At 52.6% G+C, this 16,497-nt stretch overlaps 6 protein-coding genes across 6 annotated transcripts; 3 read left to right on the top strand and 3 right to left on the bottom strand.

Moving 5' to 3' along the window:
- Positions 1 to 88: 88 nt before the first annotated feature.
- On the top strand, positions 89 to 1,156 carry BZA05DRAFT_418268 (putative Sin3 binding protein-domain-containing protein; the record flags this gene model as incomplete). The annotated part of the gene is made up of 1 exon (XM_051485505.1): positions 89 to 1,156. The coding sequence occupies one exon, from the start codon at positions 89 to 91 to the stop codon at positions 1,154 to 1,156; it is 1,068 nt and encodes a 355-aa protein (XP_051340075.1).
- Positions 1,157 to 1,277: 121 nt separating this feature from the next.
- Positions 1,278 to 1,788, top strand: BZA05DRAFT_30743 (uncharacterized protein). The gene has a single exon (XM_051480332.1). It carries the CDS (start codon positions 1,399 to 1,401, stop codon positions 1,726 to 1,728), a length of 330 nt encoding a protein of 109 aa, XP_051340074.1. The 5' UTR covers positions 1,278 to 1,398; the 3' UTR covers positions 1,729 to 1,788.
- Positions 1,789 to 6,003: 4,215 nt separating this feature from the next.
- BZA05DRAFT_314118 (uncharacterized protein) lies at positions 6,004 to 6,249 on the top strand (the record flags this gene model as incomplete). The annotated part of the gene is made up of 1 exon (XM_051480354.1): positions 6,004 to 6,249. A coding segment is annotated over one exon (246 nt), but the record flags the coding sequence as incomplete, so codon positions are not given.
- A 1,220-nt stretch (positions 6,250 to 7,469) lies between these two features.
- On the bottom strand, positions 7,470 to 10,829 carry BZA05DRAFT_30714 (uncharacterized protein). Its single transcript, XM_051480330.1, has 9 exons — positions 10,376 to 10,829; positions 10,041 to 10,316; positions 9,943 to 9,979; positions 9,634 to 9,880; positions 9,445 to 9,567; positions 9,266 to 9,346; positions 9,037 to 9,090; positions 8,786 to 8,971; positions 7,470 to 8,725 (listed from the first exon to the last, which is right to left on the bottom strand). The coding sequence occupies exons 1-9, from the start codon at positions 10,702 to 10,704 to the stop codon at positions 7,641 to 7,643; spliced, it is 2,418 nt and encodes an 805-aa protein (XP_051340072.1). The 5' UTR covers positions 10,705 to 10,829; the 3' UTR covers positions 7,470 to 7,640.
- Positions 10,830 to 12,389: 1,560 nt separating this feature from the next.
- Positions 12,390 to 13,354, bottom strand: BZA05DRAFT_30651 (uncharacterized protein). The gene has a single exon (XM_051480329.1). It carries the CDS (start codon positions 13,030 to 13,032, stop codon positions 12,478 to 12,480), a length of 555 nt encoding a protein of 184 aa, XP_051340071.1. The 5' UTR covers positions 13,033 to 13,354; the 3' UTR covers positions 12,390 to 12,477.
- A 323-nt stretch (positions 13,355 to 13,677) lies between these two features.
- On the bottom strand, positions 13,678 to 15,783 carry BZA05DRAFT_418266 (P-loop containing nucleoside triphosphate hydrolase protein; the record flags this gene model as incomplete). Its single annotated transcript, XM_051485504.1, has 7 exons — positions 13,678 to 14,257; positions 14,423 to 14,570; positions 14,758 to 14,909; positions 15,008 to 15,282; positions 15,333 to 15,392; positions 15,448 to 15,685; positions 15,746 to 15,783. 7 exons carry the CDS (start codon positions 15,781 to 15,783, stop codon positions 13,678 to 13,680), a joined length of 1,491 nt encoding a protein of 496 aa, XP_051340070.1.
- Between the last annotated feature and the right edge of the window lie 714 nt (positions 15,784 to 16,497).

Here is a 16,497-nt window from a genome sequence, read left to right as displayed (position 1 = left end):
CACTACCACCACCACTATTACCACTACCACCACCACTATTACCACTACCACCACCACCAACAACATCCTCTGAAAAGAAACCGCAATCATGGCTTCTCAACTCACCGCCGCCGTCTTCGAGGCTGCCGCCCTGGCGGTCAAGATGAAGTCTCAGGGCGTCGCTATTCCCAACGGCCACCTTCGTGGCTACGACGCCGCCGCCACCACCGTGACCGACCGCAATCTCAACATCTCTCCTGAGCTTCAGCATGTGCTGAACACCCATGCGACGGCGACTCCAGGGACGTCGATCCACGGTTCGTCCCACGCCGTCCACTATCCTCGCAAACCCGGCTCCGGAGTCGATCATCTTGGCGGCGTCAATGTTGTTGAGGCGAAAGCCTCCGACGAGGGCACAACGCCCATGTTCCACCTCCTAGCCGAAACCTCGAGCGCCATCTCGTCCGCATTGCTTGCGAAGCACCACCTGCCGGGCATCTTGCTACAGCATGGGCCCCTGGCGATCCGCCACATTACTGCGTACCTCATTGCTTCGTTGCCGGGATTCAGCTCGATACCACCAGCGAAACAGCGGAGGATCGTGGTTGGGGCTTTGGAGGGGAAGGGTGGGGCCAGCGGCGTGATGGGAGAGGTGGGTGGCGTCGATGGAGATGTCATCTTTGAGAAGATTGGCTGGGGACGGTGGGATGCGAGGATGAAGGGTGACCCGCCACGGGAACGCCCTGCCGCGCCGATTTCGCCCCCGCTGTCGGCAATCAGGTTCGAGAAGGCTGATCTGTCGGCTTCCCCCACGGATTCATCGGGCATGGTCCAGACGGGAAGCTACACCGAGTCGGGGATATTCCATCAGTCGGAGGAAGAGGGACCCCACAATGAAGATGTCGACATGGCCGACGCTATGTCGGTGTCTGCCGACTCTTCGGAGGACGATGACATGACCGACGAGGAAGATTGGGCGCAGATGGGGGCAGCGGCTCTTCGGCGACAAGGGGGGTCACCCATAACCTCGGATGGTTGGGACAGCTACGCCCAATCACCGGCATCCGGGTTCATTGCCCACCGGCATAAGGCGATCTTCATCGAAACCGCGGAGCAGAAGCGGGCGAGGGAAGAGAGAGAGGCGGTAGAGGCTTTGGTCAAGCTCAGTTCTGTTTGAAGCACACGTGGCGTTTTGGGTTCTTTTTTGGAGGGAGGTCTTTGGGTTTGCTTCCGTCGTTGGGAATTTCTTTGCTGCAATTGGGTCCTTATGATACATTGGTGGGGGTTTCGTTCCTATTCCTTCCGTCTCTTGCTTGCATACAGTGGTTGGGCGTGTGGTCTCTTTTTTGTTTTGTTTCGAGGGGTTCCTTTGAAGGCTACAGCTATCGGGTGGGTGCTCGACTTATCGGCGTTTGTTTCATGTGTCCTTATATCCCGATTTGTTTTGATTTCGTTTCTTGCCTTCCTTCATATACCATTTTTAGTATCTGTTTTCTTTTTGGCGCCTCTGCGTTGCTATCGCATGCGTCTTCAACAGATTTGACCCACCCCCCTCCCCCCCCCCTTTGGATACCACTTTTGTTCCTCTGTTCATATTGCTCTTCGCATCTCTTGTTATTCTTGTTTAATATCTCTCTCCACTCGTTTTTTTCTTCTTTTTTTCTTCTTCTTTCTTCTGGATCATCACCATCAGTGGCCCAACCAGTCTGTGGCCACGGGCCACTAGGTACTCTCGGGGGACCAATCTAGTCCTCGCATACGCCAAAAAAAGAGATAAAATCCGAAAAGCCTAAGAAGCTAGGGGAGCTCGAGGTGGGCCGGTGGGCGGTGGACGGCGGGCAGAGAAGAGGGGGAGAACGCCGGACGGAGTCATTCAGTTGAACTTTCTGTCCGTGAGATGAGGCATCCTGGGGGCGGGGTGTCGTGTCGTTCCCTTTTTTTTGTAGCGGTGTGTGTGTGTGTGGGTGTGGAGGGGGGAAGGGGGGAGGGAGGTGCGAGGAGGGAGGATTTCCGGTCTTTACTGGTGCGGGAAGACTTGCCTTGCGTGGTTTGACGGCGGCGGCGGCGGGTGGGGTGGAGGGGAGGGGAGGTGAATGGCGGGGGGGGGACAGCGGGGGACACAATGGCCTTTACTTCTTAGCTGAATCTGAAGGATGGTTGTGTTGTGTTGGACTTGCACTTGCACTTGCGGTGCGTGTGTGCGGTGCGGGCGGGCGGGAGGGAGGGAGCGAGCTTCATTTGCGTGACAGTGACAGTGACAGTGTCAAGTCCGGCTCGTTTGTACCCGCTAACTACCTAGGTGCTCCAGGAACATATCATACATATCATACCCCAATGTTCCTATTCTCCTCTACGCTACCGCTAACTACCGCTAACGCTACCGGTACCCAATGCTGGATCAGTGGATCCTACATATATCTAGTAGATATGTATAGTAGATAATCCCCTCTACGCTACCGCTACCCAACGTTGCAAACTAGACGTGGGGTACTTAGAGCACGCAGGCAGCGAGGGAGGGGACTCAGGGGAGGGGAGGGGAGGGGAAAGCGATGACCGCTCACCCAGTGATATCAGATGAGAACACCGCACCGCACCGCGCTGCGTTAGTTACATAGTCGCTCTAGCCGGTGCGGTGATGTGGCAAGTGGCAAGTGGCAAGTGTGGTTGTCACTAACTGGTTGGCGACGGTGAGGCCTGACGGCGGGCGGTGATCTCGTAGGACGGACGGTACTTGCGAGGCGGCTAGTTAGGTGGCTACGGGTAGTGGATGCGCTGGATGGCAGGGAGGGGGGGGTCTGTGCACGCATGCTTGCATCTAAGCTTGCAAGCTCGCATGTAAAGCTCGAAGGCAAGCTCGCATGGACTTGACGTGTCTGGCGGCTACGTTGGTGGCTGCTTTGTGGTAGGCGGTGAGCGGTTGGCGCGGCTGTAGTTAGAGGGTGGGGCTGCGAGTGGGGCTACGGGTGAGGCTGCCATCGAGGCAGCGGGCGAGGGAAGGGTGGAGGCTGCCGGTGGAGGCTGCGGGGAGGAGACGGGGAGGCTGCGGGGAGGGAGATTCCAGGGAGAGGGAGAAGGGTGGATGGAGTCGGGAAGAAAAAAGGCAAAGACTCTGGGGCGATGTACTTTACACAGAGTACTTGAGGAAGTGGATCAGGCGGGCGGGGAGCGGAGGGCGGGGGAGGCGTGCATAGAATATCACTCGATCCATCCATCCATCTTCGAAGTTCGTTCGACCCCTGCCGTGTGGCGCAGGTACATAGGTAGCTCCTGGTACACGAGCACATAGGTACAATCAACGGCTATTGTACTAGGTAGTAGACAGCTACAGGCGGACGGGCTGTGGATGGGCTGTAGAATCGGCGACGGGCAGGATCGAGCCTGTTTCGGGCTTCAGCTGTAGAGTATACCTACCCATAGTACCTAGCGTGGAGTAGAGGCGCAAGAAGCAAGAAGTATATAGATCGATACGTCGAGCCGAGTTGTGGACCTGGGTGGAGTGTACCTGGATGGATATTCAGAGTGAGTATACACACGATCATTCCCAGTTCCCGAAGATACGTAGCTCGAATGTAGCCGAAAGTGATTCAAGCTCAAACTTCAAACTTCAAACCCAGAAGCCGGAAGCTAATGACCGATGTCCGGAGACGCGAAGACTATGCGTCAGCACTAGTTAGTAGCTATTGCCAGTCTTGTTGGTCCTATGATGTGAGTATGAGTGTTGCCAATATAACATAGCTCTGGAAGGGAACGGCGAAAACGAAGGATGATGGAGAAGTTGAGGTTCTATTCAACTTCGAAGAGCCATCTTATGTGGCTCTCCTCTGCTGCTACCTCACCGTTCGGTGCCACCCGATTCAGCTAGTCCGGCTATCACTACCATTCGGATTCACCGATCCGACTAGTCCCTCCTCCTATCTTATCTGATCCTCTATCTATCCTACTTGCTCCTTTCATGGTGGTGGCAGACAACACAATAGGTAGAGTATATACTATTCTACGGGTACTTGGTCGGCCGAATTAACATATCGATTCGATCCAACTGGATGCGGGTGTAGGTACCATACTTAAATGATGTGAATTCTCACTCGTCCGAGGTTCAAAACAGCCAGCGGCAAAAGGTGAATCATCATATCACCATCACTCGAAAAATGTATGTACAACTTTCAAGCCCGTGAAGTATGTACAATACATACCATGGCTGGCTCAAAAGCCTACAAGTTCCCGCCACCCCGAGTCGACATCTGGCACTCGGTCCACCGAAGATCATCGTATCGACACTTGCCCCATCCATTCTATAGCCAGCTGGAAATAGACGCAATGACGGACAAAAGTAACCAAGAGCGAATATCTCTGAAGGCCGAAAGCAACGAGTCCGGCAGAGCCGAAAGCACTGGTAGAATGTACTGGGCCCGGTTCCCACACTGACCACTTCCAGCGAATGCATACACCCCCCCACGAAGTTGTGAATCAGTTTTCTATACCTAACTTACGTGTATAATTGGATACTGTACATTTTTCGTGGGTCTGGGTTGGATTTACAAAATTTGCTCCGAATAAATATACCAGCTTACGGCGCCAGCTCGCCAGCGACCCTTCAAATGAATACTAGGTGGTAACCGAAACAAACGAAAGCCGTATATAGAAGCCATAGGTATGTAGAACTCGTCTGTTGCTCTACTATTGCCCCGACACACGAGGATACCATCTGACACAAATGAGTTGGTGGCCCAGTAAATCAGTACTTCGGTAAGTACCTATCTCAAGCATTGTACCATAGAAACGCTCATCTGGGCTTTTCCGGCCGATTCTGAACGTACATAAGTGCGTCCACAACTCGGCAACCACATGGCTGAAACCAAGGTTTGAACGGATTAAAGTTGATGTCTCGGTGGGAAAAAAACAAGATGATTCCGGCGTCAATTTTAGGCGTTCCCATGCTGGAGTAACGAGGCCGGGGAAGGAAATGCCGTCAAGCTGCGGAAAATGATCTTCCTGAGAATGTCAAAACTTTAAGGACATTTCTCATGGCCGCCAAAACATTAGCTTTTTGGAGCTCTTCGAACAGCCTCCGGTCATCAAAGGCAGTTTAGTATTGCCCTAGTTGTGGCGGTTCAAAAAATATTAATCAAATTCAAGACCAAAATATACGACGTCGAGGGAGCTGTGACCACTCATAGGAAAGGCCAACTTATGAGCATTGCATAGAGCCCGCGGTACATAGCGGAAATATGGCGAAGTATTTCCGGCCTTTAAAATGATTGTTCAGCTCAAGGTTGAGCCCCCAATGGGCCAAACGTGGGCTAGATTCGCATCATCGGGAAAGCTCGTCGCCCCACTCGCATTAAGGAATGTTACCAGAACTTGAAAAGAGAATCACCAATAGAAAATCACGGAGAAGAGTTCAATCTGACTACATGCTTTGGGCTGGCTGATCAATTGGAGTTATAATTCCATATGTAACCTGGGGTGTAATTGCTAATGTAATTAATGCCTTTGTTTAAAAATATACAGTATCGGGTTTGCAAGAATGCAGGACACAAAAAAAAACGGTGAACTCGATATTGACGAATGTCTGCTTGCCAATAATCACAGAGTCGGAGAACCTATGACATCTAAGTGCTAAGCATGATACGCAAGTAGTCTAGCAACGTAGTGTGCTGTTACGAGTGGGAGTAGAGCTAATGGAGCATCTGCGCCACCCTTTGGTGCCCGCTCGCGACCGCTCACTATAGCGGTGTCCGGCCCCCGGTGTCATTCGAGTCCGCTTCCACGTCGTCTCGGACCAGGAGCAGCTGTACCACCTCCTTATGTCCACGTCTGGCTGCCCACGATAGCGGTGTCTGGCCATTGGTGTCCTTCGAGTCCGCTTCCACGTCGCCTCGGGCCAGGAGCAACTTCACCACCGTGTCGTGCCCGCTTTCGGCCGCCCACGATAGCGGTGTCCGGCCCCTGGTGTCCTTCGAGTCCGCTTCCACGTCGCCTCGGGCCAGGAGCAGCTGTACCACCGTGTCGTGCCCGCTTTCGGCCGCCCACGATAGCGGTGTCCGGCCCCTGGTGTCCTTCGAGTCCGCTTCCACGTCGCTTCGGGCCAGGAGCAACTTCACCACCGTGTCGTGCCCGCTTTCGGCCGCCCACGATAGCGGTGTCTGGCCATTGGTGTCCTTCGAGTCCGCTTCCACGTCGTCTCGGACCAGGAGCAACTGTACCACCTCCTTATGTCCATATATGGCTGCCCACGATAGCGGTGTCCGGCCATTGGTGTCCTTCGAGTCCGCTTCCACGTCGTCTCGGACCAGGAGCAACTGTACCACCTCCTTATGTCCATATATGGCTGCCCACGATAGCGGTGTCCGGCCATTGGTGTCCTTCGAGTCCGCTTCCACGTCGTCTCGGACCAGGAGCAACTTCACCACCGTGTCGTGCCCTCTTTCGGCCGCCCACGATAGCGGTGTCCGGCCATTGGTGTCCTTCGAGTCCGCTTCCACGTCGTCTCGGACCAGGAGCAACTTCACCACCGTGTCGTGCCCTCTTTCGGCCGCCCACGATAGCGGTGTCTGGCCATTGGTGTCCTTCGAGTCCGCTTCCACGTCGTCTCGGACCAGGAGCAACTGTACCACCTCCTTATGTCCATATATGGCTGCCCACGATAGCGGTGTCCGGCCATTGGTGTCCTTCGAGTCCGCTTCCACGTCGTCTCGGACCAGGAGCAACTGTACCACCTCCTTATGTCCATATATGGCTGCCCACGATAGCGGTGTCCGGCCATTGGTGTCCTTCGAGTCCGCTTCCACGTCGTCTCGGACCAGGAGCAACTTCACCACCGTGTCGTGCCCTCTTTCGGCCGCCCACGATAGCGGTGTCCGGCCATTGGTGTCCTTCGAGTCCGCTTCCACGTCGTCTCGGACCAGGAGCAACTTCACCACCGTGTCGTGCCCTCTTTCGGCCGCCCACGATAGCGGTGTCCGGCCATTGGTGTCCTTCGAGTCCGCTTCCACGTCGTCTCGGACCAGGAGCAACTGTACCACCTCCTTATGTCCATATATGGCTGCCCACGATAGCGGTGTCCGGCCCCCGGTGTCCTTCGAGTCCGCTTCCACGTCGTCTCGGACCAGGAGCAACTTCACCACCGTGTCGTGCCCTCTTTCGGCCGCCCACGATAGCGGTGTCCGGCCATTGGTGTCCTTCGAGTCCGCTTCCACGTCGTCTCGGACCAGGAGCAACTGTACCACCTCCTTATGTCCACATCTGGCTGCCCACGATAGCGGCGACATCCCAAGACTGTCTCTCACATTGAAATTGCCCCCTCCGCTGATGAGTTGATTAATCGTGTACGTGACGCCGTATGAAGCAGCGATATGAAGAGGGTGAATATCTTTAGGTTGATACATGCACCACCCGCGATGCGTTCTTTCGTAGGTTGGGAAAATCATGCGCCAGTTCGTAAATAGTGTATAGGATCCCAGAAAAGATGTGACAAGATTCCACAAACACTCTGTAGTCGGGTTGACGTCCTCTTCCGCTGCGAGTTCCGAAACATGCAGTAGCCAGTTGACGATAGAGTAGCGGAATGGCAAGAATTCGATCGGATTGTTGCCGTATCGATCGAATATACCACGAAAAACTTTTGAAGAAATTTGGGTGACTGCACTCATGGTTAAATCTCAGGGCTTAGGTATTCTGCAGCATAATGGAACGTTTTCCCTACCACATGTTTCCGCAATTAACACATGTGCTTCCATGGGGTCCACCAAACAGGACTTTATCCGCTCGTTTTGGTTGAGTAACTTTTGCGGAGACTGAAGAAGGAATTCTTTCACGGATAAATGGGTGAATCGAAGCTTTGTGTCTTCAAATATCTCGACCAACGAGCCGCAGGCATTCAGGATTTGTGTACGGTCAGCGAGTCTTATAGCGTTGGGATCGAATTCTTCCTCTCCAACCTCGGTCCCGTAGGCATATGCCATCTCGTCTACCGTCACTGGCCTCTTCGCCATCGCAACCCACATCAATACCTCTCGGCGTAGTTCTGCAGCATGTTGGCTCCGGTCCAAACGGAGCAACATGGATTCGTACATTCCATTAAGTCCTCTCGGCATGTTCTTGAGCCTGGCGGGGATCTTTTTTTTGTCTGAAATCTTGAGCTCTTCGAGCATGAGCGCGGCGTATCGAAACATCCCGTCGGCGTTCTGGCCAACCGATGAGATGATGGGCTCCTTGAACTGTTGCAAAAGTTGATCGTCTGTGATTTCGTTTGCGATGAAGTCGCGAATATCGCTTTTCACGTCCATCTCGACGACAGATAGGCCCGGGGCATTTTCCAACTCCACAGATATCTGATCCTCCGGACGACTGGTTACCAAGAACCTTGCGCTACTAACCGCCGCAGCCACATGGTTTGTAACAAGAGAATAATCGATACATTCGTCCAGCGCGTCGATGAGAACTATGACTTTGAACGGAACGGCATGGAGCATATTGGTGAACAGTTCCCAAAGTTTGGGAACGGATCTGAATGTGGACGAGTTGTCGGTATTATGCCCGTTCTTCAATACCTCAATCAACCGTTCCTTCACCTCCCGAGAGGCGATCGTAGACATAACAAGCTGATCGACGATGCTCGCTATCATCTCAGCTGTAGTTGAGGTCTTCGGGTCGCCGTTCTTGAAGAAGAAGTACAAAACTTGCACTCCATCCAGCTTCTGCATGTTCTCGAGGATGGAAGTTGAGAGAACCGATTTCCCAGCGCCTTCAGTAGCATCAGCGGATCTATCCGGTTAATTCGTCGCCGAGTTACAGGCGCACATACCTGGTTTTCCCTTTATCAAAAGGTGCCGTACCTCCGCAGCCTCCAGCCAGTCAATGTACTCTTTCCTTTGCAAAATCCAGGTACAAGTCCCTTCTTGTCGACATTCCGCGATTTTCCGGAACTCCGGTTCAGGATCCGCGCCCGCGATCCAGAGCCGAAATTTGCGAAGGTCCCGTGCCATAGTTTCTGGGAATCATTGGTTTTTGTTCGGCGAACTTAGGGTAAATAACATCGGGACAGGTCGTACGTACCGTCTATCTCAGTCTCGCGGTGTTGGACGAGCTTGCTTACACCTTCGTGTATGTCTATGAAAGGCACCATATGCAATCAGCATGCCGTGATCATAGGGCAGAACCAACACCAGTTGACGTGCGGAAAAGCGTCAGCTAGATGCACAAAAGAACCCAATGCGAAAATCACGGTTTCGCACGCATGTTCACACAAGATATCGAGTGTGTAAATTTGAAAATGAGAACCCACCGTTTATCCGTTCCAAGGGAGCAACCTGGGTCTTCAGCTCGCTCAAAAGCTTTTGCATCTTTTTAAGATCCTCGGAGTTGCCTATTGAAGTTTGTTAGAAGCCAGCAAGTCGATGTTTCCAACGTCGATTCGGATCGTGATGGATAGAAAGACGGAGGATAACCAAGTAGTAATTATACCTTTGATCTTTTCCATCGTTGCCATATCTGCGCAATCTCGAACCGTTCGCTCGCTCTTATCTATATCCTCGACAAAGGCCGCAAAGTAGACTGAAAACGGCTTCAACGGGCTCGTGAACTTTGCTGAAGTGCGCGATAAAAATCACCATGTAAGTCCTTGCTACCGTTTGTCTTGGAAATTAAACTCACCGGAGCCCATCGGAAGGAAATACGCCTTTGCCTTGACAGAAAATACCAGCACCGCGGAGTAAAACTCAGGTAGAGCAGACTCGACTTTTTTCTGAAACGCAGCACTGTTTTGGTCGGAGTTGAGTGTAGTCTGCCGCAAGGACTCGACATAGATTTTTGCGTAGAACTCGCAATCCGCCATCTTTAGGAGGATAATCCCCATTGCTTTTTCCAAGCTCTCCAATGCCTGAAAGTGATTGAGAGCAACCTATTTTCTATCAGTTGGAATACATGTAGTACAGCTAGCACGATACCGGGTATAAGACGAACCTGAAGAATCAAGCGAGCAGCTCCCCACACCAGCGCACTATTTTATTTTCTGTCAGATTTTTTTTTTTACATGACAAGCAGCTGGTAGTCAGACTGACCATATTTCCGGATTACTCTGGATCGCCGTATCGACAACTTTTCCATACGTCTCGATACTTGTTAAGATCCTCTCGACTTTGTCTCGTACGACGACTTTCTTCCCTCTGCTATCGGTATAGGTCCATTGTTTTTCCTTCATTTTCTGTCTCGCATCTTCTGCGGCCTTCATCGGAGAATCCACGATATGGCTGGGCGATGACTCGGGATTGATCTGTTTCCATTCGTCTTCGGATAGCTTCTTTTTAGCGATGAAGAATGCAGCTTTCCAGTCGGCTCTGATGCACTCGCAATTAGCCTCACTAGCAATGGCGTCGTAAGGAAAAATGTGGCTTACGAGATCCGGAGATCAGGGGGTGGGATCACGGCTGCGGATCCCCCCGCGGAGGACACACGAAAAACCGCCTGCTCTGGAGATGGCGGAGAAGCATCCGGCAGAACCGGCTCAGCTGGAGGCGGAGGAGCAACATCCGACATAACAGGCTCTGGAGGTGGAGGAGAAGTACCCGGCAGAGCTTGCGGTATTTCTGTTGGGGTAATCGCTATAATTGCTGGAGACGATAGGGGATGATTCGACGCGGGGGGCCGTGGCCGATCCTCTCCGATTGACGAAACCGCCCGCTGGCTACGTCTCGTACGTCGAAAATATAGAAAGAACTTCCTCATCGTGACTCTCGTAGTAGGCGTGCTGGAATGGCTTCAAAAGGGTGGATAAATCAAGGTCGATTACTTGGGTTCTGGAGGTTTGGCTGCTGGTGTTGGCCACGGGGCAGTTGTGGCTTTTGTTCTCGTCGTCTGTTGCACCGCAGGAGGAGTTGCAGGCGGCTGAGATTTCAACCTATGAGAAGGAGTCTGTATGCGCTGTGAGTCTCGCTGTGGAATCCAGTGAGCGGTGGAATTGCTGTCATGCACGGAATCATGGAGAGGTGGTGAGGGAGGCAAGTTGCACGACTCTGCAGCCATACACACGAAACTTCGCCAATAAAGAATCTACAGATAGATGTCAAATGATTAGTGTTAGTTCTCGTTTCGAGGGCAGCTTGTTTACCTGTTTCAAAGCGTTCGGTCTGGGTATTTACGCCGCAATCAGCGCGCACAGTTGTCCTGGGCCCTGGCGAAGTTCTTGATACGAATTCAGTCAGCTGGATGCAATCCGATTGAGTTAACACAGTAGAGTATGTAACGTGAAACCGTATGAGCATCGGTGGCTTGCTGGCCGGCGTCTCATTGACGACCGTTAACGCCGAACAACCCACGAAACGAGGGCGCGGCCAAAGCCCATCAAAGCCGAACTGCATTCGAATACCATCCACAATCAAGTGTGGTCCCGTCTCTCTCGACGATTATCTTCGCGCGTAGGTAAGTTGTAACTCGTTTGCCCATATAACAGAAAGAAAATTGAGGAAAGAAAAGCCTCCATAGATTCATAGTGGGCTTGTCCAGAACAGTGGCGCAAGTACCATAGATTCACTGTAGCTCCCGTCCTGCGTCTCAGCAGCGTGCGCACATCGGCTACATTAGAGTAGGCCATCTATCTACCAGTTACACCGAAGACTGGGCTGGTGCCATAAAGGATGGCGGTAGGGCCGGCAGGGTGCGTAGCGGAAAGTGTGATTGCTTACTCAAGGAGGACAAGAGAAATTGGAGGTGTTCTAAATTCCTCTCACCCGGATAGCTATCAGTAGTGCCCAATGTCAAGCCGGAATGGTGGCGGTTGTGCAGCGGTCCTGTATCCGCGTTTGGCGCTGGAGCAGGGTAGCCATTAAACATATTCGCTCTAGCCATTCTAAATAGTATGTATATCAGAAGTGGGTAATCGGGCAACAACAAATAGCGCCTACCGGCCTCGTCGTGGGCCAGCAGGTTTCTCCATGGGGTCGACCTGATCCTTAAGAGGCCGGTACGTAATCCGCCTGATGGGAGGAAGGCGCGGCGGTTCCTATCGCCCATGGGAAAACTGATGGGGCTCGCATGGTTCATGTTTCATAAAAGGAGTAAGCAAGCAATAACTTCATTAATAACATGCCACCGCTCCGAGCATCCCCCGCCTATCCATACACTTTCGAGGCCACGAGCTATCCACCCCCCCGCCGCCGCCGCCGTTTTGCTTATCTCACCCCGTTTCCACACCCGCCACCGCCGCCTCATACCATCCCCAGGGCTTGCGACGGTCCTCTATAATGCGCCGATTTCCGCTGCAACATCAAAGCCAAAGCCACAAGTGCAAAAGTTCGTAAAGAAAAGCCGAGAATCCGAAAACTGAAAGGAGTACCGTTAGAAGATCTTTCCCACATCCAAGCGTCTGTCTTAGGACGAGGACTTACACGACATCAACTCGGGTGAACTCAGGTCCACGGGATTTCATATGTCGCTCGGCGTCAATCGCTCATCGATCTTGTCGGCGAGTAAGCTTCGACGGCCATCAAGCGCCCGCTGGTACTATAACAAGACCTTGTCGTGGTGCCCTTGGGTTTGAAACACTACAGCCATGCTGTAAATGGTTTGGAAAGTGTTTGGGTGGCCTTTTCCGAGGGTCTTCTCAAATCCGTCCAGTGCCCGCTGGTACCACACCAAGGCCTCGTCATAGTTCCCTTGGTTTTTAAAAACTAGGGCAATGTTGTAGATTGTTTGGAGAGTGTTGGGGTGGTCATTTCCGAGGGTCTTCTCAAATCCGTTCAGTGCCCGCTGGTACCATACCAAGGCCTTGTTATAATTCCCTTGCTGCTGAAAAGTGTTGGCCATGCTCTGGACGGTATAGAGAATGTCGGGGTGGTCTTTTCTGAGGATCTTCTCACGGCCATCAAGTGCCCACTGGTACCACATCAATGCCTTGTCATAATACCCTTGGTTTTTATACACCACGGCCATGCTGTAGACGGTACCGAGGCTACTTGGGTGACTTTTTCCGAGGAACTTCTCATATCCGTCTAATGCCCACTGGTACCACATCAATGCCTTGTCATAATCCCCTTGCTGCCGAAAAGTATTGGCCATGTTGTGCACGGTATCGAAAGTGACAGGGTGGTCTTTTCCGAAGGACTTCTCACGGCCATCAAGTGCCCGCTGGTATCACATCTGGGCGCCTGTGGTGTCCCCACTTTCATCCAGAATTAACCCCAGGTTCTCCTGCAGAAGAAGCACGGCCTCAATAGATTGAGAGTCACCGGTGATGTGCCCTAGTGCGGCGACTGCATGCGGTACTAGGGACATACACCCACGGTGATTCGCACGAATGTCGTATTTCGGGAAACGATTGTTTAGCAACGGAAGGACTGTCTCCTGGAGCACATTCCTACGTTGAAAGCCTGGGTCTTCCGAATGCACACCTGTCCGGACGCATAACCCGACGAGGCGATGCAGGCGACAATTTGACGATTCGAGCCGATAGATCATGGGAAAGCTCAGAAGAGGTGCAAGAGTCGTGTGGAAGAGTGCGTCGCTTTTGCTGAGGAATGGCACACCTTTTAGGAATTCCTTTGGTATGTCATCTGGGCTGAGGAAGCTCATGACCTCTAGCAGCTGCACAGAAGCAGGGTTCTTCTCCTGGATTTTGTTGACGGTGAGTTTCCAGGTAGTCACTGCCGCGCTTCGCTTGCCGCCTTCCTGTACCACTGACCATTCGTCACCCAAGAGCAACCGCTACTCGCTGTCACACTTGCTGAAGGCCTCGAGATACTCCAAGATCGCAACCCCAGTTTCCTTTGTAAATGCTGCTGCTTGAGCTATTGCTAGGGGCAGTCTCTCCAGCCGACCCAGCAGTTCATGGGCATCTTCGGTATCCATCAGGGCGGCAGATGCATCGGCAGCCAAAACCTTTGTAAACATCTCCAATGCTTCCTTGTCGCTCATAGCATCAGTATTGACTCCAGCGCCGGACGGCACGTATTGAGCATTCCCGATGAGCCTCCGGTCGCGTGTTGCATACAAGATCACCCCGCCCTGTAGTGGAAGGTGTTTCGCGAGGTATGAGTCGGCCTCGTCAAAATTATCGATAATAATCGTCCAGTCGCCGCTGGCCGAACTCTCCAGCCATTCCTCCACGCGCTCCAACGGCCGTTTTTCGTCCGGGTCGTCGTCACGCAAGAGCTTGGCTCTGCGCCTCAACTCCAGATAGCTGTCATTGAAGGTTTCGTGCGAATCGGCGTGTAGCCAGAAGGTGTGAGCTTGCGGATGAGCTTTGTGTCTTCGGTAACAAAACCCAATCGCTATCGAAGTTTTCCTAGTCGAGTTAGTAAATCTACTCAAAAACAAATGTGACAAGATATCTGTCACCCAGTGGACGCGGACGTTCAGCAGCAGTGTAGTACCATGGGCAGTCATGTCTGGATGCTCACTGAAAATCCACGTCCATTGGGGATCCGTGTCTCGTGGGCTAAGACCTTACCCTATTCCTCCAAGTCCATACAGTGCGGCCCGCCGTAATTGCTTTCCACCTTTGGGAGGCCGCAGCGATTCAAGTTTTCGGAATATCTCCTCTCTCCCAACGAAATCCGGATTCATACTCGAGGGCACCATGACCACGGGCTTTATCACTAGAAGATCGTCAGCGCCGGTACGAGAATACTTAATGCTAGTTCTCCTTGTGTCGGCCCATCCATTACCGTCACCCCTCACCCCTCTCATTCCTACCCTTTACTCCATCTCAATCATTCCCGAAGTTTTTCGCACCGTCCCCCGCTGATCCGCGACCAATCTACCGCGTGATGAAAGTCTACGTACCTTCATGTATGCGGGCTTCGATAATGATCGAAGCGCTCCCAATAGACTGTGACAGTCTCCCCAATACTTGGAGATAGCGATCGTCCTGGCTGTCGGTGAATTTCACCATGTTTGAATGGTCGGCATCAATTCCAACTGCTTGTGTAAGGGGTCTGTGGGAAGAGAGTATGTTGCGGATTCTCGTGTCACGATCCGAATCATCTCGCCACTTCTTTTCCAGAGCCCGGTGCGGGCGTCAATGACCACAGACTGGGTGTCTCTGAGTTCATCGTACGACGTGACCTGGCAACCCTTAAGCTCAACGCATTGTGTGAATCGTTGGTAGGACTGCCATAGGAATTCCGAGCCTTCCCTCAGGTCGTTGATGAAGTGTTCATTCTTCTGGTCCTTCACCAAAACCCTCAAGTTTTCGACATTGAGTATCCGGTTGGGAACGCCGAAAAAAAAGAGGCCCGTACACGAGGATAGAATCACTGCATCGTCCTCGTAGTACTGTTCATTTTTCTGCGATGCATCTGCGAGTGCCTGCAAAGATGAGCTTGAATACATGTTACGGGAAGCGCAACGTTGCCTACCTGCTTGATGATCAAGCCACCGAGGCTATGGCCTATGAAGATGATTGGACGGTGCCGTTCCTAATGATATCTGTCAAACGAAGTTCGCCCCCCCGTCTGCCCCCGGCCCGCTTACATTCTCGCCAGTGCGTTCCCTTTTCAGACTGTCAAAAAGCTTTCTCGCAAAGTGTTGGATCGAAGATGTGGTCGTGCTCTCAAGCAGGGCTGAGTTGTAGCCAAAGGTGAGAATTCTGACTTTGTGACCGTTTTGTTGCAAATCTGTCGGCAGGAAGTCCCGTAACAACATCCACGGATGGTCCCGCGCCTTCCAGGAGCCATATGCGTGGCCAGCGAGGCCTGTGATAGCGACAATACTGGAAGTCCATCAGCCCTTCTGAATCAACGTAGGTAGTAAGGATGGTGGGCACCGCTACTCTACTTCCGGCTCTTCCGCGCTGTATAAAGGCGTCATTCCGAGAAAGTCAGTCAACTGTGAGACCGACTACTGTTTCCCGGTATGGCAGGTACACCCTTTTGCCAGTGGAACATTTTGAAAGAGTTGCCGGCTCCCCGTTCACGAGAGTAACAGTTGCTACTATGCCGTCTTTTGAAGGGACGAAGGAGAGAAGGAAATCGGCGTATCCGAGTAGTTCCGTCAGGTAGGCCCTGAACTCTTCTCCCGTAACAAGCGATGGGATAGAGCAAATCCGGAGTGTTCGAACTGGAGTCCACCGTGGCTCTTGGGCCGGTGCCTGTAACCAGTTCCAGATGGATGCCATAGATTTCGAGCTCTCGCAAGTATCAAATCGCAAATGCAACAGTCGTCGAGACGTTATTGAAGGAAGGCAACGGATAATAACTCGATGTCAAGAAGGAGGGGTATACTCCGCCTGGCGAGTTGCCAACGTGACACTATGCTGTGTACTACGTGCCGTCGCCGCGCTTCGGCAGGGATGAAGAGTGTTGAGAACATGGAAACATCGCAAGCCTGAATACACAGCCTGAATACAAGGGCCGGAGTCACATGTAGAGTGAACCGTTGCCTGGTGGGGTTGAGACCAAAATGCCTTGTGGGTGCTGTCCGGCGATCACATACTATCACCCGTCGCACCCACCCTCCGCCCGTCGTCCGGCAGGTTTAGCGAGCTACAACCACCACAGGCACCTTGGTGAGATGGAATATCCG

Source organism: Tricharina praecox (assembly GCF_024521635.1).
Source record: "Tricharina praecox strain CBS 144465 chromosome Unknown BZA05scaffold_10, whole genome shotgun sequence".
In the NCBI taxonomy this organism is placed as follows: domain Eukaryota; kingdom Fungi; phylum Ascomycota; class Pezizomycetes; order Pezizales; family Pyronemataceae; genus Tricharina; species Tricharina praecox.
Note: the sequence above shows the minus strand (reverse complement) of the source record. Positions and strands in the feature narration are given on the sequence as shown.